This window comes from Hylobates moloch, unplaced genomic scaffold (assembly GCF_009828535.3).
Source record: "Hylobates moloch isolate HMO894 unplaced genomic scaffold, HMol_V3 SCAFFOLD_2, whole genome shotgun sequence".
In the NCBI taxonomy this organism is placed as follows: domain Eukaryota; kingdom Metazoa; phylum Chordata; class Mammalia; order Primates; family Hylobatidae; genus Hylobates; species Hylobates moloch.
The window spans coordinates 44,037,877-44,060,696 of NW_026652277.1; the positions used below are offsets into that span (position 1 = coordinate 44,037,877).

At 40.1% G+C, this 22,820-nt stretch overlaps 1 protein-coding gene across 5 annotated transcripts in view; it reads right to left on the reverse strand.

Moving 5' to 3' along the window:
* The window catches only part of HERC3 (HECT and RLD domain containing E3 ubiquitin protein ligase 3), a 143,218-nt gene that overhangs the window by 114,615 nt on the left and 5,783 nt on the right, over positions 1-22,820 (reverse strand). For all 5 annotated transcript variants that reach the window (XM_058432943.1, XM_032140652.2, XM_058432949.1 and 2 more), the window contains one exon: positions 15,336-15,590. In XM_058432943.1, the coding sequence (XP_058288926.1) occupies positions 15,336-15,561 (226 nt within the window). In that variant the 5' untranslated portion in view covers positions 15,562-15,590. The remainder of the gene's footprint in view (positions 1-15,335; positions 15,591-22,820) is intronic.

The window sequence follows — 22,820 nt, forward strand, 5'->3', positions numbered from 1 at the left end:
TCACCTGAGGTCAGGCATTTGAGAGCAGCCTGGCCAACATGGCAAAACCCTGTCTCTACTAAAAGTACAAAAGTTAGCCAGGCATGGTGGTGGGCACCTGTAATCCCAGCTACTCAGGAGGCTGAGGCAGGAGAATCGCTTGAACCCAGGAGGTGGAGGTGGCAGTGAGCTAAGATCATACCACTGCACTCCAGCCTGGGTGACAGAGCAAGACTCCAACTCAAAAAAAAAAAAAAACAACTTGCTGAAAGCTGCACTCACTGTGTGCCACACAATGTTCCAGGTGTTGAGGATACAAAACAATGCCCTTATTCTCGTGGTGCTTAAACAAACAAAAGAGGTAGGAGGGGTATTGATTGTGATTGACTGAATAATATCAGATAGGGATAAATGCCCAAAGCAAGGAAGGGGGATACAGTGCTGGGAAGGGTAGGAAACACAGGGTAGTAAATGGAGGCATCTCTAAAAAGGTGCCATGGGAGCAGAGACCTGAAGGAATAAAAGCATCAGGCATCTAGGAACCAGAGGAACATAGGTCTCAGATAGTTCCCGAGTTACAGAATAGCAGGGTAAACACTCTGAGGAGGGACCAATGAAGCCAGAGGAACAGAGTATGCCAGGGAAGAGCCATAAGAGATGAGCTGAGAAAGCACTGGAAGATTTTGGGGAGAGGGATAATATGACTAATCTGTGGAGAGAGGGATTAAGGGAGGAAACAGGCACAACAATTAGAAATTACTGCAATGATCCAGGTGAGATATGATGGTAACTTGGACCAGAGAGGCAAGAGGAGGGGTAGGAAGAGGTATGAGATCCTGAATATATATTCTCAGGACAGATCCTATGTAGATGGGGGCTTTCCTGAAAAATTAGATGTGGAATGTGAGAGAAGAAGACAAGACAAATCAGGGATGACTCCAGGGTTTTTGGCCTGAAGAATGGAAAGGCCATTTACGGAGATGAAGAAAACAGGGTAAGAAACAGGTTTAAGGGAGAAAAATCAGTGTGGCTTTGAATATGTTAGGTTTAAGGTAGCAATTACATATCCAAGTGGAGAATTTCAGTCAATATCAAATCTGAAATTAAGTAGTTGAGGCTGAAAATAATTTGTGAGTCAACAGTATAAAGATGCTACTTAAAACTATCTTGTGACCCGTTATATTTATTCAATCTATTCCCTAGAGGATGAGTAGGCTATTTCTGTTATTTTGCCATTAACAGCATTACTGCAATAAGCATACTTAGAAACATTTCCTTATGCTATATATTAACATTTTTATTTGCATAAGCTTCCTAAAAATGGAACTGTTCATTCAAAAGGTATGAACATTTTCAATTTTACTAAAAACAGCCAGTTGACTGTATTACAACAAGATTGTAGCAGCTCACACCTGCTCAATCAGCACAACCCATTTTCCTACATGAGTGATCACTAGGTATTACTCTTTTAAAAATTTCTTGCCAATCAAATGGATGATGAAAAAGTGGAATCTCATTTTCATTCCCATTTCCCTGAACATATTTGCATAAATTCATTGGCCATTTGCAAGCACTCCTTTGTAAAATGTCCATTTTATTACAGGATTGCTTATCTTTTTCTTATCAAATTAAAGGCACTCTAGCATATTAGAAATATGAAATCTTTGTCTGGCAGTTATTTCTCCCAGTCTATCACTCACCTTTTGGCTTCGTTATGGGATGCCTTACGCCATGGGAAATTTTAAAATTTCATGCAAACCTGCCAATCATTTCTTTTATGGCTTCAGGACCACATTGAAACCCTCATGGTTGTGAACACATTCCCCTAATTTTTTTCCTATTATTTTTATAGTTTTATTTTTTACATTCATGTCTTTCATACATCTGGAATTTACTTTAGAATATGGAGAGAGGCAGGGAGTCTAGTTCTGTATGCCAGGTGAACAGCCACTTATACCAACACCATTTATTAAGTAAACCATCATTTCCCACTGAAATGCCGTGTTATCATATGCCTGACCTGGGCAGCCATGCAGTCTTGACCAGAAATAAATTCTGCATAAAAGCCTGACTAAAAATAAGTCAAAGTGCCCTAGCACTTTATATAAATATGCAAATTACACAGAGCAGTGACATATAAAATTCAGAGTCAAGAATGCTCTAAGGGAAGGGGAATAACAGAAAACGTGAAAAGAATTCAAGACATGGCTCCTTCTTGGCCTGTGGCTCTACCTCGCCAGGATGACCAGCCACAGGAAGGAACACAGAGCAAACAAACTAAAAACAGAAAAGGATGAATAAATTCTGAAGTCTCTGGCTCCCTCCAGTCTTTCCTGTCATGCAATTTTATGGGTTAATTCCATCCACAGGCACTACAGCTCCCCTGGCTGGACACACAAGGTCAGTCTAAGAAGGTCTCCAGACACCTCTGTTTGGCTGGAACAGGTGTGGCCTGCCAAAGCTGATGGTTCATTTAAACTGAACAAACTCAAAAATAATGTTAGTTGTTTTCTGACCCAAAATATCTAAATCAAGGCAGTTAAATGGTAATTCATAAAGTGGTTTAACAAAAGGGTGGCAGTAAGGAGATGAAACAAGACTTTGTTTCATTTTTCTTGAGTTCACAAAATGCTGAGGAAAAGGAATTCTGTGGGTACAGAGGTCCTGCCCAACCTTAGGTGGAATGTACTGGTACCTTCCCTCCACTCAACCTATGTCCAGTGACCTGGGGTAAGGGAAAGATCCCTCTTTCCTCACCAGGCACTGACCCACCCCTTCCCACTCCTAATCACATTTTATCAGTTCAGAAATACAAAAACCAGCTCTTTACAAATCCTTGACCAAAGATGAGTTCCACTCTATATGAAAGAGTAGCAAAGGCTTTATGACAAATTAGAAGGGTAGAGAAGAAAGGAGAAAGGTAGTTAGCCAATCTGAATTATACCCTCTGTAATCAGCAGAAAGCCTCTAATAGCCAGAATGACTATATGCCCATTCACCACTAATATCTCTACACTGCAAATACTAAAGGCATTCCCCAGTGCTTTTCTACTTTAAAAGCTACCCTTAGGGAGTCATGAAGAACAGAAAGATGAATAAAGCACAGGCTGGCACTCATAAAGACACTGCAATAAACTTCCAGTTTCTCATTCGTGGCTAACCTGGTTTAACGTATCCCTATTATATAGCACCTCAAAGAAAATAAAAACATTCCATAATTAGTTCAGCCTTCTTTCCTCATCTGAAGGGAAAGGAGAACATGATTTGTGCCTCCTGGTGAGTTCAGCACAACTGTTACCTCCATTTTCCTATCGTTCCTTTCTCTCCAGCTTTTTCTCAACATCCTTGCTTCCAGCTCGTCCTGGAGGAGACCCAGCATTCACTGCCTGCCTGCTGCCTCCACTTCCTTGAGGGAAACCAGGGGACTTGCTGCCTAAGGGCATAATGGTCCCCACTTTTCTGTGCTCCCTGTTTTTTTTTTTCTTTTTTTTTCTTTTAGACGGATTCTCACTCTGTAGCCCAGGCTGGAGTACAGTGGTGCGATCTTGGCTCACTGCAAGCTCTGCCTCCCAGGTTTATGCCATTCTCCTGCCTCAGCCTCCCGAGTAGCTGGGATTACAGGCACCCACCACCACGCCCCGCTAATTTTTTGTATCTTTAGTAAAGACGAGGTTTCACCGTGTTAGCCAGGATGGTCTCGATCTCCTGACCTCGTGATCCACCTGCCTCAGCCTCCCAAAGTGCTGGGCTTACAGGCGTGAGACACTGCACCCGGCCTCCCTATTTTGACTTTGTGCCTAAACAGCCTCTGTGTATAGGCAGAATGTAGAACTTGCTGTCTCAATCAGCACAATCTACTTAATTTCATCATGATCAGCACAGTTCATATAGCATGAGGCCAATTCCAAACCAATAAACTAAAGACTCCTTTAATGTGATAAACTAATTAATCACAAATCTATTTGAAGTGGAAAATGTTGGGGATTTTGTTTGTTTGTTTTTGTTGTTGTTGTTAAGGGCTCTCTGCAAGCTCTTATTAGTATGACTTTGAAAAGAAGAAAATGAGATAGAGCCTTATAACCCTCTTCCTAGCAGTATGAACAACTCCCAAAAAGAGTCAACAGGCTGAGATGCTGTTGTGACTTGTCCTCAGGGAAAGTTCTCAATTTTTTTTTTTGGAGACAGGGTCTCACTACATTGCACAGGCTGGCCTCAAACTCCTGGGAAGATGGGCCTACAGGCATTAAAGGAGAAAAATATCATGAGAGAAAATAATACTTTCAACATAACAAGCCAATTCTGGCACCCAAAAAAACATGGCATAGTGGCAAGGCTGACCCTGGCTGGTAAAGCACTTGGGGAATATTTGCAGGCTTTAAATGAGGCCCAGAAAAATCTTACACCCACACCAGTGGGCTAGAGATTTGGCAGGAAGAATAAATCTCTGCATCACTACAAAATTCCACTCCAGAACAGAAAGATGGGAAACACAGGAGGCAACTGTGCTACTGACTTAGCCTATCCTAGAAATACCTCTTCTCATGTGAGATGATAAATTTTACTCATTGTTCATGACACAGTTTAGCATTCTGTTGTTACTTGAAACTGAAAGCACAGCAACTGATACATTACCACTAAAAAAAAAAAAAAGATCATGTAGGTTTAGACTCCAGAGTGATCTCTTCTTAGGCAACTGCAGGATGCAGAAAGGAAAATCACTTGCATTCTTTCAGGCCATTTATATCTCCATCCAAAGATTCACCCCCATCACATTCAGCTGGGCTAGGAGCCAATGGATTGCACTCTATTTACTAAGCCTATGACAAGATCATACTACCCAGCTAACTGTTGCCAAACCACTACAAGACTTTCAGGAGCACCATAAAGTAGTCCCTGGTGTACCACAGTGTCCACAGCGACCTAATTTGATTCCCTTATCTTTGCCATTTTGGATGAGAATGCTGGAGGTAATGGTAACAATTGCATAGAGAGATGTATGTATGCATGTCCATATGTGTATATTCAAACAATTGCATAGAGAGATGTATGTATGCATGTCCATATGTGTATATTCAGTTTTACAGTATACCCAACATAAGTAAGGTACTTTTCATGGGAACAATAAAGAACTGCAAAAATTGAAAATAAAGAAAATAGACTTATCCTTTAAAACCTAAAAATGAACATAATAATAAACTTTCCCTTAACAACCCTAACTTATAACATCTGCCTCAGCTGAATGTCCGTATCATTCATCAGATCCTGTAGTATTACGGGAATCTATAAAAGTGATCAACACAATTTACAGATGTATATGTTTGTATACATCTAGAAACTGTATGTATTTGTAATGAATTTATTAATTTGTTAATATGCTGGAATAGCAGGATCAAAACAATTGTAATGAAAACTGTCAACACAAATTACTACTACTGCTACTACAAATAATGATAATAGCTAGTGCTTGCTTCGGCAGCATATACACTAAAATTGGAATGAAATAGAGATCAGCAATTATTTTTTCAAATTAAAAATAAAAATAAATAATAATAGCTAGTACTAATTGAGTGTTTACTATAAGCCAAGCATTATTCCAAGTATCTGATATGCAATGTATTAAATCCTCACAACCCTAATAGGTAGATATTATCATCTACATTTACAACTAAGGAAACTAAGACATGTAGGGTTTAAGCAACTTTGTCCAAGTCACACAGCTAGTCCATGCTCTTATTCATTATGCTGCCTCCATGATTAGCTAATACTCTAAATTAAAATTATTCACAATCATGATTTCAGTTGTTGCAAGTCAGTTAACAATTATAATAGAAATTTCAATGCAAATTTTAATAATTAGTGGAAAAAATGATTGAAAGTCTACAAGGATATGAGACCATACATCTGTTGGAGGGTTATCAAAGATTTCAACATTACATGGTATCAAACAGCATTCACTCAAAAAGACATACAAAGAATTCCAGTAGCCCTTGAAGAAATGTAAAATATCAGCTGACCAGATATACCCCATTCAGGCTGATAAACTACAACATTCCACCTACCCTAGATCTGTAAAGATCATAGATCACCAACCTAGATGAAATCATCAAAATTGCCAAACTAAAAAATTGCTATTGTAACACAAAAATTCAGAATTAAAGGGTGGATTTACAAAAATCGCTGAACATCCCTAGAACCCTGAAACCATCTCCAAAGCTGCCCCTTCTCCGAAATGTTACAATTCACTCCTCCAACAAGCTCACAAACTTAAGATAAATGTGAACCTTATAATGTGTGTAGGTACAGAAGATGACATTTGTTAGAATTCAGAATTCAGTACCGTTGGTGGCCTATCTCTTCACTGCAGGACAACACTTATTTTGACACACATAGGACCTGTATCACCTGTTTGACACCTGCAGAACTGCATGATATAACCTTTTTGGGTGTATCTTATATTCTCACCTAGTCCATAAATGCCCAAAGGGTGGGATCTGCACTAATTTGTTGTGTTCTAAGAGTACTTAAAACAAATGAGGAATCTAGAAGTTTAGTCACTCAGTAAATATCTGCTGAATCAGTGACTGAATAAGAAGTAAATAATTCAAGAAAATAAAAAAACAAAGAGCAAGAGGCAAATAGCAAGACAAAATACATCAGCCTGAAATATGAATTATCATGTGTGCTTTTTATTTGATGCTCAAAAGAGCTTAAAAAGGCAGCTGACAAACAGTAGTCTAATGGTTTTCAAGATAAAAAGGAAATTGTTTCTTAGTACCTTTTACCAAAGTACCTTGATCATATTTGTATTTAAACAATAAATTAAGGAATACAAGCTTCTGGGTGGGCAAGTTTGTATCATTTTTGTTTCTTTAATTAAGTACTGAGTGGAAATTAAATGTAAACAAGTTTGACAATAAAATCTTATCAGTCATTCTCAATCAGCCTGAGGTTACAAAAATGTCTGTGAACAAAATTCTAGGATTATTAAACCCAAACTGTCAGTAATCAAGCAAGACTCAAACTCAACTCCCTTTTCTTTTCTCCTTTACATATACCTTGGATAATAATACAGACCTACTTTACAAGGCTATCATGAGGATTAATCAGCTTAAAAATGCTAAGCATATCAGAGATAAAGAGAGCTTATATACGTATCGTTAACCACTTTTATAATTAACAAATTAACTAAAATTCTTGTTTCATGAAGCAAACCATTTTGTTAATTACTTAAAAGTAATACTGCAGGTTTTTAAAAGTCACAAATACCTCACACTAACGAGTATGCTCATTAATAAGTACATATTTTCTAAAACACTGAAGTATCTTTATAGAATGTAGGCTGAGTATCACAGACAGAAAAAAAAATTCCGATCAATTATCCCAGAATAAAATTATTAAATGACAGTTTATCCTGATCCTTAGACCTCTGAACCAGAAAGTCATCTACCTATCTATCAAAGGAGGCAAGACATCCTACTAGTTTTGATTATAAGCTTTATCACCAAAATCAGAAAGGGGTGCGCAGCCTCCTGAACCACCTGCCATTCCTAATAAGGAATAGATGGGGCCCTAACAAGTGCCATGTTGGGATCTGAACACTTCCTATGGCACATGCTGCCTTTTATATCAGCGTTATGCCCACAGAAACATGCACTTCAATAACAGGAAGTCATTACAGGGTCCCTTCTATTTCCTTTCAGCTCAGCTGGTTTGCTTTTCAGCAAGAGCTGATTAACATGACAGAGTTATTGCGCTCTTCAGATGCCCGAGAGCAACCTGAGAAGCTGGTTGAAAGCATTACTTCTACCACGGTTAGAAGCAACCGCAGTTTGGGAATTGAAGCTTTTGGACGTTCTGCTTTATAAACCTCATTTATCAAACAGCAGGAAAGCTGTTACATATGGTGATGGGCATTATGGAAATGCTTAGACTGAATATAAAGTGCGAATGTGAATTAGATTAAATTACCTGCAAGAGGGAAACTAACTCAGGAGAAAGTAAAAGGAACCAATCATAGAGATGAATCAAATAGAGTTGCACAGAAATGTTAGAGCTTACTTATAAATTGTTACCCTTGGGCTCTGCTATAAGATGATTTCCTGGTATGTCTACAGAGAATTTTAAAATTTAGCAGAGTCAAATTAGATTACACTAAATAACTGCCCCTACCACGGTTCTTGTCTATTCACGATAGGGAGAAAGATTAGAAGACACTTATGTAAGTTCAGATACCCCTAATAACACAGAGATCAGCTTACCCTAAAATCCCAATATTAGAAATCAGAGTATGTATGAGGAAAGGAGAACTATTCATTTAGCTGAAGAGTACTGTTTACAATGTGGCTGGGTAGGAGTATGACAGGCATGGTAAATTAAGGTATTTATTGAATTTTTTCTACGGACAACCAGTCTCTAGTTTAATAAAAGAGCTCAAGATTTACTTAATGTCCACTTAGTCAGTTTACTTATAAAAAATAACATTCAGGAAAAAAAAGCTCATGTTTTGTTTACTTGCTTTATTTAAAAAAAAAAAGTGGGGGAAGGCACTTTCTAAAAAATGCCAGCTCTGTAACTTTATGTCTTAGAAAATTATAAAATAAATTCATGGACAAAAACCATAAGGAAATTAGTAATAACCCTATGATGACTCCAATCACAAAAACTCTGCCTGCTTTGTGGGGGAAGGATGAGGTATATGTCAGAATACAAAGGTGAGAAGGAAGGAGAGAAAAGTCACATGAGAGAGGAATGTGCAAAAGATTTATAATACAATACTTGTTTTTAAAGTTGGACATTGAATGTAGATGGGGCTTAATATACTGCACCTGAAAAATGCTTCTGGGAATCACAGGCCTCTTTGCCCTTGGCCAAATCACAAATGAGTCATGGACACACCTAAGCTAGAACTCTGTGTGCTGCCTGACACACTAGGAAAATATCTGGGGCCTGAATAACCAGGAGTTTCAGAATTTGATGTGTCTTTGAAATGCCTCCTTCTTACTACACACACACACACACACACAGTTGGTCACATAAGGGTATTACTAATGTGAGAAGTAGAGAAATGAGAGTACAAAGAAACCACAGTAGTCTCAGGGTCGCAACAGCAATAGTTAACTGTTACATATTCTTTTTTTTTCAAGGCCCCCCACCACCCCGGCTAATTTTTCTATTTTATAGAGACAGGTTTCAACTGGTGACTCTCGACCGACCCCCGATCCGGGATTACAAGCGTGAGCCACCGCGCCCGGCCTGTTACATATTCTTAAGAAGGAAAAAAAGGATCTCCAAAACCCTTAGAATCACTAAGAAGTGCTTTGTATCACTGCTGTGGCACATCTACAAAATGCATACCAAAAAAATGAATTGATGTGCCTTGCAGCTGAACCAGTTAGAGACAGAGTGTATAATACGGTATATGATGACTAGCAGGACAGAATCAAGGCACACATTAGAAGACTTGTCCAGGTGCATCTCCTACACCACTACCTTCTTTCAACTTTCCTTACCCTCAGCAAGGTCAGATTATATGGCTCCCAGGGTTGTTTGCATTTTAACAGGAAACAAAGTTTCAAGGCAATGAAATAAATCCTCCTCCAGACCAGTGCTAGATGACCACACCCATGCTGGTGGATGCCCTGCTAGGACTAGAAATATTAACAAGTCCAATCAGCAAAGTAAGTGTTGATGGTCAGGCATTACTCCGTTCACAGCTAGTACTGCAAAGCAAGAGAAAGAAACTTAAGTTTGCCACTTGGGTTCAAAACTCTGTAAGCCCCTTGGAGGTAGGCCACCATGGAATTAACTCCTTCAACTCACTTCTTCACACTCTCAAAGCCTTAGAGGAAACAGTCATACACTCACTTTTTAAAATCCTTCATATTTCAAAGTCAACCGATCTGGGCGATGATACCAAGTTGAAATCACAGACCTGCCCATACCCCCCAGAAAAATCCTCTTTTAAGGAAGGGGCCTTCCATCATGCTCCCTTCCCAAATACCACAGAAGCTACTTGGGGGTAGCATTCCCGTGGGCCAAGACCAACAGATACCTGTAACAAACTACGCCTGCCACGGACTTCCCTTCCATGTCTAGCAGCTCTCCAAGTCATGGTTCTCAATAAGCAAACACAGAAAACAAGTTCATTCTCTTCTTCCCACTCATTAAAAACAAACGCAAATCGTATCCAGATTTAGAACACACCTACCAATGAAAAAGTTAAATGAAGAGAGGGAGGCACCCACCCACATAATCTTTCCATTCAAAGAGGCACTATTCCAAGCTGCTATAGAGTTTATAATTAACAGACAAGCTTAACCAACAACAGAAATTTCTGGAATCTCTTGTAATTTACACTAGAGTCTGCCTTATTCCAAATTTAGATCACAAGGATGGGCTGGATTCTGAGGCTGAATCCCAAAGCCTTCTTGGCACACTTCTAGCTTGGGTTTCTTGCAGTCACTCAGCCCTGCTGGGGAGGGCGTCTGCAGGATGACTGAAGGCCAGCTGACCCAGTACGCAGACAGACGCAGTGCGGCTGCTTTGCCAGAGCTCACTCACATCCAGAGGCCCAGCAACACCTACCATTAGCTCCTTGGAGCTGCATCAGGAGGCTGTGCTGGAGAAATGTCTGGATGCACTCAGATGTATTCGTTATGATGCCTTCTACAGATCTTTACTATCATTGTTTTGTGAGGTTTTTGCTTCCTTTCCCAGCTGCTACCCCAGGGTGAATCCTCTCACCCAAGTTCCAAGACCAAGGTGTGCAGTGAGGCATATCTGAGCACCTGACTCTGCAGTGAGGCTGCCTGATAGAAGACAAGCCACAGAAAAGACAGATAAGGAGGGTGGGAAGAGGGTGGCCATCACTGGCTACTGTCAGAGGCGTGTGAACCAGAGCAACTCCATCTTAAACAAGAACTGGGTAAAATGAGGCTGAAATCTACTAGGCTGTATTCCCAGACAGGTAAGGCGTTCTTTTTTTTTTTTTTTTTTTTGAGGTGGAGTCTCGCTCTGTCCCCCAGGCTGGAGTGCAGTGGTGTGATCTCGGCTCACTGCAGCCTCTGCCTCCAGGGTTCAAGCAATTCTCCTCCCTTAGCCTCCTGAGTAACTGGGATTACAGACACGCGCCACCATGCCCGGCTAAAATTTTTGTATTTTTAGCAGAGATGGGGTTTCACCATGTTGGTCAGGCTGGTCTCGGCCTCCCAATGTGTAGGGATTATAGGCGTGAGCTACTGCACCTGGCCCGGGTAAGGCATTCTAAGTCACAGGATGAGACAGGAAGTCAACACAAAATACAGGTCATAAAGACCTTGCTGATAAAACAGGTTACAGTAAAGGAGCCAGCCAAAACCCACTAAAACCAAAATGGCCACGAGAGTGAGCTCTGGTTGTCCTCACTGCTACACTCCTACCAGCGCCATGACAGTTTACAAACGCCATGGCAACGGCAGGAAGTTACCCTATATGGTCTAAAAAGGGGAGGCATGAATAATCCACACCTTGTTTAGCATATCATCAAGAAATAACCATAAAAATATGCAATCAGCAGCCCTCAGGGCTCTGTCTATGGAGTAGCCATTCTTTTATTCCTTTACTTTCTTAATAAACTTGTTTTCATTTTGTACCACGGACTTGCCCTGAATTCTTTCTTGAGAGAGCCAAGAACCCTCTCTTGGGGTCTGGATCAGGACCCCTTTCCTGTAACATATTTCTCTGTCTGTAACACTACCAGCAGTTTCGTGGTGTCTTCTTTATCATGTGAATCCCCTTCATCAAGGACTATCTGATTAGAACAGGAAGTCTACTCCTTTTACAGGAAAGGGAACTGTGACTCAGAAATAGGAAGAAACTTGCCCAGGGCCACACAATTATTTCCTGGTAGATAAAAAACTAGATCCCAGTTCCCAAACTCCCAGCTTAGGCTTCTTTCCCTGTAACTCCAGAGACAGTATCAGCCTTTACACGGGATGGCGAAACTGCACGGTAGCATAATTTCTGAGGCATGATATAAAACTGCCAGACACTGCATTCAATATTTACACAGATTAGTCTACCTATGAAAGAGTATTATAATCCCCATTTTTATTTATTTATTTTGGGGTTTTCTGTTGTTGTTGTTTTTTGTTTTGTTTTGAGACAGAGTCTTGCTCTGTTGCCCAGGCTGGAGTGCAATGATGCAATCACAGCTCACCGCAGTTTTGATCTCCAGGGCTCAAGCGACCTTCCAACCTCAACTTCCCAAGTAGCAGGAACAACAGGTACACACAACCATGCCCAGCTAATTTTTTTTTTTCATCTCTATGTTGCCCAGGCTGGTCCCCAACTCCTTGGCAAGCAATCCTCTGGCCTTGGCCTCCCAAAGTGATGGGATTACAGGTGTATGCCACCACACCTAGACTATGATCCCCGTTTTAGATTAGAGATGTAATGCCTCCATTAGTTTTATCTGATTCCAAACTTCACCATAACCTTGCTGTCTCTATGGGAGGACTAAAAAGATCTCTTCCCAGTTCCCAAAATACTCCCTTCAAAGGCAGGCTAGAGTGGTACAAGTCCTTCAAAGATCATTGGAGTGAAGTTCCTAAATCCTGGCTGAATACAGACATTCCCACAGGAAAGAGCATACTGTTGGGCCATGACCCTCCGAATGCATTACTTGTTAGACACTGGCTCTGGCCTAGGGAAACAGAGGGCACATTTAGGAGCTTAATGTGAGACACAAGTGAGTTTTAACAGGAGGAAAAGAAAGACGACTTGGTTTTTAATCTGTTCCAGTATGAAGACCATTTCTAAAAGTCAATCTTCTTCCTGCCACCTCCATAGTAGTTGTATATGATACCTTTGTATTCTATTAATTGGTAAAATGCATAATAAATAGGATTTACTAATTTCTGAATTAGTGGCATTTTCAACTGAATTTTCATTTTAGTAAACAACAGAATCATTTGAAAACCTATAGTATTGAGTGCACTGTACATGGAAGGGTGTTCATCTGTAGACGACTCTACAAACCCCTTCCTTGAAATCCCAAGATTTCAGGGTCCACAGGTTAAGAAACCCCTGACTAGAACATGGAGTACTGCCCCCAGGTGAGCAGGCCTGGTGCATGTCTCACAGCGGGCTTCCTGAAGGAATCTGGTGGCAAAGAATGAGGAATTGGAAGCTCATCAACCACACTTCACATCCTTCACAATTGTGCCTAAGCCCTGCAGCCCTCTTTCCAATGGGCAACATAAAAATTAACGATTATAAATTTACACTGACATTTTGGGCAAGGAAACTACGGAACATGGTCACTTACTATGGAAGGGAATAATAAACATGAGAGAAGAGGGAAACAGTGCCACAGAAAAAATTTAATTCATATTGATGCCAAATAAAATGGTAAAATCATCTAGAAAAAACTGTAAGGTTATTCTTTAATGAAGCTTCAGTGTCTGGAATGATCCGTATTGAATGAAAAGAATGGCAGGTAACAAAAAAAGGGGCAAACACCTATGCTAGTGTGACAAATATGTGGTCACAATTTAAGACCCTACCTTAAAACTTCTCACCAAAAGAAGACTCATTTACACATCCTCACTACTAAGAGGACCTTATAAATCCATGCTACACATATACTGAAAGTCAAACTTAGAGTCTTTATAAGTAAAAATAGGGCCAGGAACAGTGGCTCACACCTGTAATGCCAGCAGGCAGATTGCTTGAGCTCAAGAGTTTGAGACAAGCCTGGACAACATGGCAAAACTCCGTCTCTACTAAAACAAAAATTAAAAAATTAGCAGGTGTATTGGCACATGCCTGTAGTTGTAGCTAATCAGGAGACTGAGAATGGAAGGATATCTGCAGCCCGGGAGGCGGAGGTTGCAGTGACTCAAGATGGCACCACTGCACTCCAGCCTGGGCAACAGAGCCAGATCCTGTCTCAAAAAAAAATGTAAAAATAGGAGGAAAAAAATAAAATCAACAAGCTTAAAATATGGGTAGCACCTGTTATAAATCAATTAAAAGCACTGAAATTTAAGGAAATGAATTAGCCCCCTACCTTTCCAGCTTATCCTCTTCCATCACCCTCTCTTCCCATCTCACCACACTATTCAACATGCCCTGAACAAGTATTGCACCTTTATATCCACATCACTGGGTATCAGATGTGCAATAAGCTTAGTGATGCTGCCACATTCATTCATACACCCAAGTGCACATGCATACACACACACACACCAAAGTTCTACTCAACGCCCAAAGGCAGAACCAATCTCCCCTCCCCTACACCTCTGGTGTATTCTTCAACTTAATAACACAGACTTGCATGACAGCATTTGCCATAGGGATCACTGCAGCCACATCATCACCATATCTCATTCATCCCTCCACTCATAACACCAATCACATTGCTTAGCACAAAACATATAAGAGCATGTTGCAGAAACAAAGGAATGAATACAGGTAATCAGGAAGTAAAGTTTCTCATAGTGATTGTGTGAGGATTACCTATTCAAAAAACTGTCATAATTCTCAGCATTAAATTACTGGATTATATGGTTTGGCTGTGTCCCCAGCCAAATCTCATCTTTAATTCCCACATGTTATGGGAGGGACCCAGTGGGAGGTAACTGAATTATGGGGGCAGGTCTTTCCTGTGCTGTTCTCATGATAGCGAACGAGTCTCATGAGATCTGATGGTTTTAAAAATGGGAGTCTCCCTGCACAAGCTCTCTTCTCTTGTCTGCTGCCATGTGAAACATACCTTTCACCTTCTGCCATGATTGTGAGGCCTCCCCAGCCACATGGAACTGTAAATCCAATAAACCTCTTTCTTTTCTAAACTGCCCAGTCTTGGGTATGCCTTATCAGCAGTGTGAAAACCAACTAATACAATGGGCAAAATCTATTTTATTCTAACTCTGAACTAACTAGTCACCTCCCCTCCCCAGGTAACTGATATTACATATGTTCTCTAATAAGATGAAAAATAAAAAGTCTTGTGGTGGTGCATGCCTGTAATCCCAGCTAGTCAGGTGGCTGAGGCATGAAAATCGCCTCAAACTGGGAGGTGGAGGTTGCAGTGAGCCAAGATCTTGCCACTGCACTCAAGCCTGGGTGACAGAGCGAGACCCTATCTCAAAAAAAAAAAAAAAAAAGAAAGAAAAGAAAAGTCTGTTTTTCCATCAAAAGGCTTGAATTAGACAAAAGGGTTCCAAACAGGAAGGAAGGAATCCCTGCACTGTTCAAAAGAGCCTCCCTGAAAAGTGAATACTTGATGGAGAAAGCTCCAACTGGGCCCTCTGCCGTTGTGTCCTCCAACTTACCATTCTCACCAACAATCGAGACAGACAAGGTGCACTTACCTGGCTTGTTTCCTTCCCTCTCATGGCCCAGCTGCCCTTTGGTGTTCAAACCACATGTGTAAACTTCCCCATCTTCCAGCAGGAACACAGAGTGGTTTCCCCCACAGGCCACTTCCTTGACACTTCTGTCAGATATGAATCCACACACCTGGGGCTCAGCCACAATTCCCTGCAGGTTGGTGCTGATACCAGGTTGGCCCAGAGACCAATATCCCCAACATAACATTGTTCTTATCTTTCAGGGAATCATGTAGCCTAGGAGAGAGTTAAAAAAATATATTTTTTAATTAAAAAGAAATAGGTCATAGAAAATCAAGTAATGAATGTAACTAATTTAAAAAATAACCCTCCCCTTAATATTCTTCAGATATCTTACATCTCAAAATAAAACATATTAATACTGTTGAAAGCAGTTATGTTATAATGATGCTATTTTGTATTTTAATCAGAGTTTAAAAAAGAAGTTTAAATAAATTGTGTTTGTTTAAATGAATGAGTGAACAGACAGAATATGGTTTTCAGATCACTGCTAAAGAATACTGAGTACAGGAGATGGGCTGAAACAATCCTGGCAAACCATTAAGTGAGTAACAGTTTTGAAATTACTCTCAAGACTTCATCTTATCCTTTCTCAATGCATCATTCCTTTGAATTTTCTGCTTATTTAATGTTTTAAAAAATTTTGAACCAATTAACTCCTTTAGGTACCCTAATATTAGATTGGTTAGTAGTATTTCACCACTTGAAGTGAAGATGAGAAATAGACAAAAAAAAAAATGTTATCTTCTCTGCCATTCCCTTGTACCCTTGGTTCCAGATTTTAGTCAAGCCTCACTTCCTACCTGAGAGACTCTGGGATTGTTGCAGCGACAGTCAGCCTGCATCCCTCTGACATGTCTACTATACTGCCTAACTGGTAGCTTTCTCTTTATATCTTTATAACTTAACTCCCCAAACAGATTTTAATCTCCTTCATCAGAGACCACAGTGTAACACAGACCTCTTCTATTTAGCAGGTAATCAACTTTTGACTGATTACTGACCCTAGCCTAAAGTTTCGTTACCTTTTAACAATTCATGTTTCCCTTTCGTACAAACAAAAAAAACCTCATCTCTCCCCACCAATTCACACCACAAGGATGGCCAGGTAACAAGTGTTGGTGATAATGTGGGGCTATTAGAACCATCCTACAGGCTTGTAAAAATGTCTGGCAGTTCCTGAAAAAACTAAACATAGAGATACCATATGATCCAGCAATTTCACTCCTAGTTATAAACCCAAGAGAACTGCAAGACTACGTCCACACAAAAACTTATAAAGGAATGTTCACAACAGCATTATACACAATATCGAAAGGAAATAACCAAAATGTCCATCAGCTGATGAATGGTTAAATAAAACACGGTCTATCTATACAATGGGATATTATTTGGCTGCAATATGGATGAACGGTGAATATATGCTAAGTAAAAGAATCCAGTCACAAAAGTCCACAAATTATATGATTCCATTTACATGAAATGTATAGAACAGGCAATAGAAAATAGACTAGTGTCTGTCTGCCTAGGACTGGAGGGAAAGAGGAGAATGGAGAGTGACTGTACTTGTTGTTTTGGAAAGTGGTAAAATGTTCTAAATTTAGGTTGTGGTGATGGTTTTAAAACATGGTAAATATACTAAAAACCCCTAAATTTTATACTTTAAATAGGTAAATTTTAGGCCGGGCATGGTGGCTCATGCCTGTAATCCCAGCACTTTGGGAGGCCAAGGCGGGCGGATCACCTGAGGTCAGGAGTTCCAGACCAGCCCAAACAACGTGGGGAGACCCAGTCTCTACTAAAAATACAAAATTTGCCAGGCGTGGTGGCGCATGCCTGTAGTCCCAGCTACTCAGGAGGCTGAGGCAGGAGAATCACTTGAACCCGGGAGGCAGAGGTTGCAGTGAGCTGAGGTCACGTCATTGCACTCCAGCTTGGGCAACAAGAGCAAAATTCAGTATCGAAAAAAAAAAAAGTAAATTTTATGGTATGTGAATTATATCTCAGTAAAGATTTTTTAATTGTCTTTAAATCTCCTTTCTCTTGCTACATGTCTACTGCCTCTGCGGGTCCACATCAGCCAATAAGGCTTTCTTGAGTTTAATTGTGAGAACTGTCATTACCAACATAATAGGCACAAAAGTATTTTTTCTACAACAGAAAGGAGGGAACAACCCCTAGAGTTTAATATGGGAAAGGTATCAATTATTTCAATATTTTATTTTTGCTTACAAAGACATAAGAGGGGAAGCTTTATCTAATGCTTTGATCAGAAATGAAATATTATAACTTCAAAAGTTCAGACTATTGGTAAAGTTGGAAATCTTAAGTGGGTGGATCTTCTGTTCAGGAAAATACCCCATGCACCTCTCTGGTTTTGAAAGAAAAGTCCAACATTTAGAGACGAAAGGAGATGGGGGAAATCCCAAGCATGCCTTATAAAACAGTAGACGCTACTATTTAAGACAGCAAATCAAGAGAGAGTGATTGGCTGGGCATGGTGGCTCACACCTGTAATCCCAGCACTTTGGGAGGCCGAGGCAGATGGATCACCTGAGGTCAGGAGTTCGAGACCAGCCTGACCAACATGGTGAAACCCCATCTCTACTAAAAATACAAAAATTAGTCGGGCGTGGTGGCAGGTGCCTATAATCCCAGCTACTTGGGAGGCTGAGGCACGAGAATCGCTTGAACCCAGGAGGCAGAGGTTGCAGTGAGCCAAGATGGTGCCATTGCACTCCAGCCTGGGCAACAAGAACAAAACTCCACCTCCACAAAAAAAAAAAAAAAAAAAAAAGAGAGAAAGCGATTGAAGCCTATAATATGGCTGCAACTTTGGAACCTGGCCAGTAAACAGTAGATTCTCCGTGGCAGAGAACAGCAGATGAATTTTGAGAACAGTGGTGTCTAACACTCAGTTTGAACTTGTTGCCTGTTCTGTAACTACTTTTGAGAATCCCAAACCTTCTATCAAAGTTAAGATACAACACCCTTACAATAACTGTATTTTGCCAAACATGAATAAAAAGAACCTTGAAAATAAGCTCTCAGAGCCTCTCCTGAAGACTGACAACTGAGCAAGAGTTTTGGATGAGCCATGATAAGAGAACCTAAACGTTCTTCTTCCCCTCGGAAATTCTTAGAAATCTGAGGAAGACACTAAATTCTAATCAGCATCGCCTTGGGCTTGAATCACTTTACCTGGATATTAAAGAAAATAGTGACCAGGCACAGTGGCTCACGCCTGTGATCCTAACACTTTGGGAGGCCAAGGTGAGAGGGCAGCTTAAGCCCAGGAGTTTGAGACCAGCCTGGGCAACACAGTGAGACCTTATCTCTACAAAAAAATAAATAAAATCAGCCAACTGTGGTAGCACACACCTGTAGTCCCAGCTACTTGCGGGGCTGGGGTGAGAGGATCGTTTGAGCCTAGGAGGTCAAGGTTTCAGTGAACTGTGATCGCACTACGACACTCCAGCCTGGGCAACAGAGCGAGACCCATCTTAAAAACAAACAAGCAATGCCGAAGATTGGTCTTAAGGACATTCAGATTACATTTCAGTTTCCAAACATACTTTTTTTTTTTTTTTTTGGAGACCAAGTCTCGCTCTGTCTCCCAGGTTGGAGTGCAGTGGCACAATCTCAGCTCACTGCAACCTACGCCTCACAGGTTCAAGCAATTCTCCTGCCTCAGTCTCTGAAGTAGCTGGGATTATAGGCATGTGCCACCACACTCCGCTATTTTTTTGGTATTTTAGTAGAGACCGGGTTTCGCCATGTTGGCCAGGCTGGTCTTGAACTCCTGACCTCAAGTAATTAGCCCGCCTTGGCCTCCCAAAGTGCTTGGATTACAGGTGTGAGCCATGGGGCCCAGCCAGTTTCCAAATATACATTTTAATTATAATTCTGAATATCCTTTTCTAATCATACTTCTTAAACATGTTACTCTCTCCATATTAAGAATCACTGTTCTAGGTCCTACAGGTCAAAATATCAGGATTTCAAGACAAGATTGCAGACTTCAAAAGTGTCTTGCCTAATCTTTTCATTGGTACATTCATTTCATCCTAATGAAAAGAGGATGGATTCTAATGGAAATGCTGAAGACTTACTTTGAATTATAATACTAGGAGAACACATCAAAGCTGAATATATCAGCCAATCTACAGGAAAGAACTGTCAACATATGAAGGAGACAGCTAATTGGCTATTCTATACAAAGTCAGCTTTTAAAATGACAAACTCCTTTCTCCCAAGGTAAAAGCATGCCCAAATGGCTAAAAATTAAAGATTACAACACAGAGGAAGCTCATACTTTCAACCTCTCTTGACAACAATTACAGTACTTTGGCTTTAACTCAATGACCTTAATTTGTATATAACAATTTTAAAACTGCCTTATTGTAATCCTGAGGTATGCTTTGAACTCTTGAGGCTTTCAGGAAAGGCATGAAAAGGCCCAAAATAAAATATAAAACTGAATCTCAATTTGCTGTCTTAAACAGAAAGTTCTGCTTCTTCCCAAGATTTTTATTCCTTGTCTAGACTCTACACTAAAAAAGTATTAAGATAAAATGTTATTCTTTGAATTAACTACAAAGATTGTGGAGAGGGAAGTAGAAATAAAATGAAAAACTGGCAGGGTAGTGGTGGTGGTGGTTGGTGGTCTAATGATACACATTTAAATAGACCAGCAAGCTCACATAATCTAGAAATAATTTATTTTTCCCAACTTGCTCAATTGCTATTATCCATATTAATGGATTTTTTCATTTTTAGTATTTCATAAATTTGTCTTATCTCTCCCACCTTCTAGTGTTCTTTGGTGCAAGAAGGTTGTGATGTGCCTTACAGAGAAAAAAAAATGTGTATTAGGTAAGTTTCTTTCATGCATGAGTTATAGTGTTGGCTGTGAGTTCAATGTTAATGAATCAACAAGTGGGTACATCCAAAAAATGGAACAGGAAATCTGCTGATCTGTATGTGAGGCCTCCCCTGAAGAGAGCTAAAGTAATATCCAGAGTGCATAATGAAGCTATAGATACAATGGAAAAGCAATTAAATCTGTGGATTCATGAGATGACAACCAATAAAAAATAAAAATCACAGTGGATAGCACTGATGTGAGGCTGAAAGCCAAAAACACTGTCACACTACACAGGGTCAAGAAAATGTTAAACCCTTCTCAACTAGTGTTTTATTACCAAGAAATATTGTGTATATTAGTAAGAAATACATATTAAATAGGCTGTCTAGACAGAAACACACATAAAAAAAGGTTATGCATCAGCTGCCTGATAAAAATCTCTTGACCAGAGCCTGCAGGAACCTAACCCTGTATTTCCTCAGAAACAATGGCTCTGTATTCACTAATATGGTATTCACCATGACTTTACAGAACCTAACTATATACAGAGTATAACAAGTCCCTTCTTTGTTTACTTAAGCTTATTTATTTATGCTTGTTTGAATCAGGTTTCTTTCACTTGCAATAGAAAGAAACTCCTGACTGATAATAGTAATAACGACATTATTAATAATAACAGCAGATAAGACCTAATTTGAGCTTACTCTGAGTCTGGTACTTTTCTATGTGCTTCACAGATGTTAGCTCATTTCATCTTCTATGAGACAGGTACTGCCATTATCTCTAATTTACAGATGAAGAAAGTGAAACTAACAAAAAAAAGATGAAGTAAAGGAAAAGAAAGAGACACTATGCTGTGCTGTATAGTAAGGAGCTTAGAAAGCAGATAACCAAAAGGCCAGACTTCCCATTGTGTCTGCACCACTCTCCAGAGAAAACAGGGACCCTGATCAGTCAACCTGGCTATCTGATCCACTAAGTAATTCTTTCCTAAAAGTGGATGGGTGGATCAGATTCCATAACAGTTGCCATTAAATTCACCCAACTAATTGCCTTGCTTATTAGCAAGCAACCTTACATAACTTGGTTTCTAGGGCAGACTCTACTACAGGGATAGAATACTGTGACCAGGTAACCAAAGCATCTCAGTCTTATTAGGATTTCTAATTCTCATTATTAATTTGGCGTCCTGGGTCTATCAGGTTTTTGTAGTTTATCTGGCATGAGCAAGTCCTTGAGAGTCATCTGAGTTCTGGGTGCTTTGGCCAAGCACAATCCTGTGTAAACAGCCTGAAGTATGGCCTCATCCCTGACTGACTAGTAAAAACAATTTATGAAAAAAGATAATAAAAAGGACTATTGCTCAAGAAAACTTCAAAAATTCTTCCCAACTGAGTTACAGTAATGGAATCTTCAATTGGTCAAATAAAAACTGCCTACCAAGAGAATTAAATAGCAACCACAAATAAAATGTATACCTGTGAACAAACTATCAATCCTAACTATAAATATGGTCTAGGTCATCACAATGCTCTGCCGGAACTAAAGAGGAAGGCAACTAAAATCATTTAACTTTCAGGAGAGAAGTTCAACACATTGGAGAGAAGCCAGCCGTTAGCACAGCTTTCACTTTCAAGTACACTCCAGTTGGACCCCTAAATCTTGTAGCTGCTGATGTCCATGACTTTAAAGGTCTAGTTTCAGCAACGGTCTGCATCGCTGGGCATTTTGATCTCTAAGGTCCTTACACCCATTTTTCCTCATTCACTCTCTTGCTTGCTCCTAGAAGAGCAGAATCTTTTATTTTCCTTCAAAATACACAATTATGAAATTTGCTGCAAAATATAGGACTACACTTCCCTCAGCACCTACACCAGCCCCCCTTGGCTGCATTTCCTGCCTCTTATTTCCCCATGACAAAACAAAAGGATGGACCACTTCTGAAGTACAACTTTCTCTCAATGTCAACCTGGCACTTTCCTGAGTCCTTCTCATCTATTCTTGGTAAGAGATTCAAGATAATCTTAGCAGAGCTTAAGGGTCAAAGGAACTAAAATCCAAGCCCTACATTAACCACATGTTAGCTGTGAAACCTGAGGAAAGATGTTTACCCACCTTAAGCTCCAAAATCAGGAGAAGGTGCTAGAGTGTCGTGAGGATTCATGAGAAAATGCATGTAAAAAGGGCTTAGCATGATACCTGGCATGTAGTAGTAAGTGACTAGTAAATGTCAGCTGCTTTAGTCAATGTTACTCCTACTCCTAGTGCTCTTCTTTGAGATTTCAGCAGACAGGACAATTCCCAAAAGAGGCTGGGATTGTGACTCCTGTCTTCCTCACTGCAATTAGCACTAGCTGCATTCTGCCAAATCTGCACTACGGCAAAGCAGCATCACAACCATCTGCCATAACTTTCATGAAAGGGATTTGAGGTTGATAGGAGGAAGTTTTTTTTGTGTGCATTTGCTTTTAAATTCTGGAAAGGGCGTGGGTGGAGGGCGGTGGGGAGATAAATCTCTTTTTACTAGCTCTAGTGAGTTGAATGCTAAAAGACAACCTTCAATTCCTAAACTTTGTCTT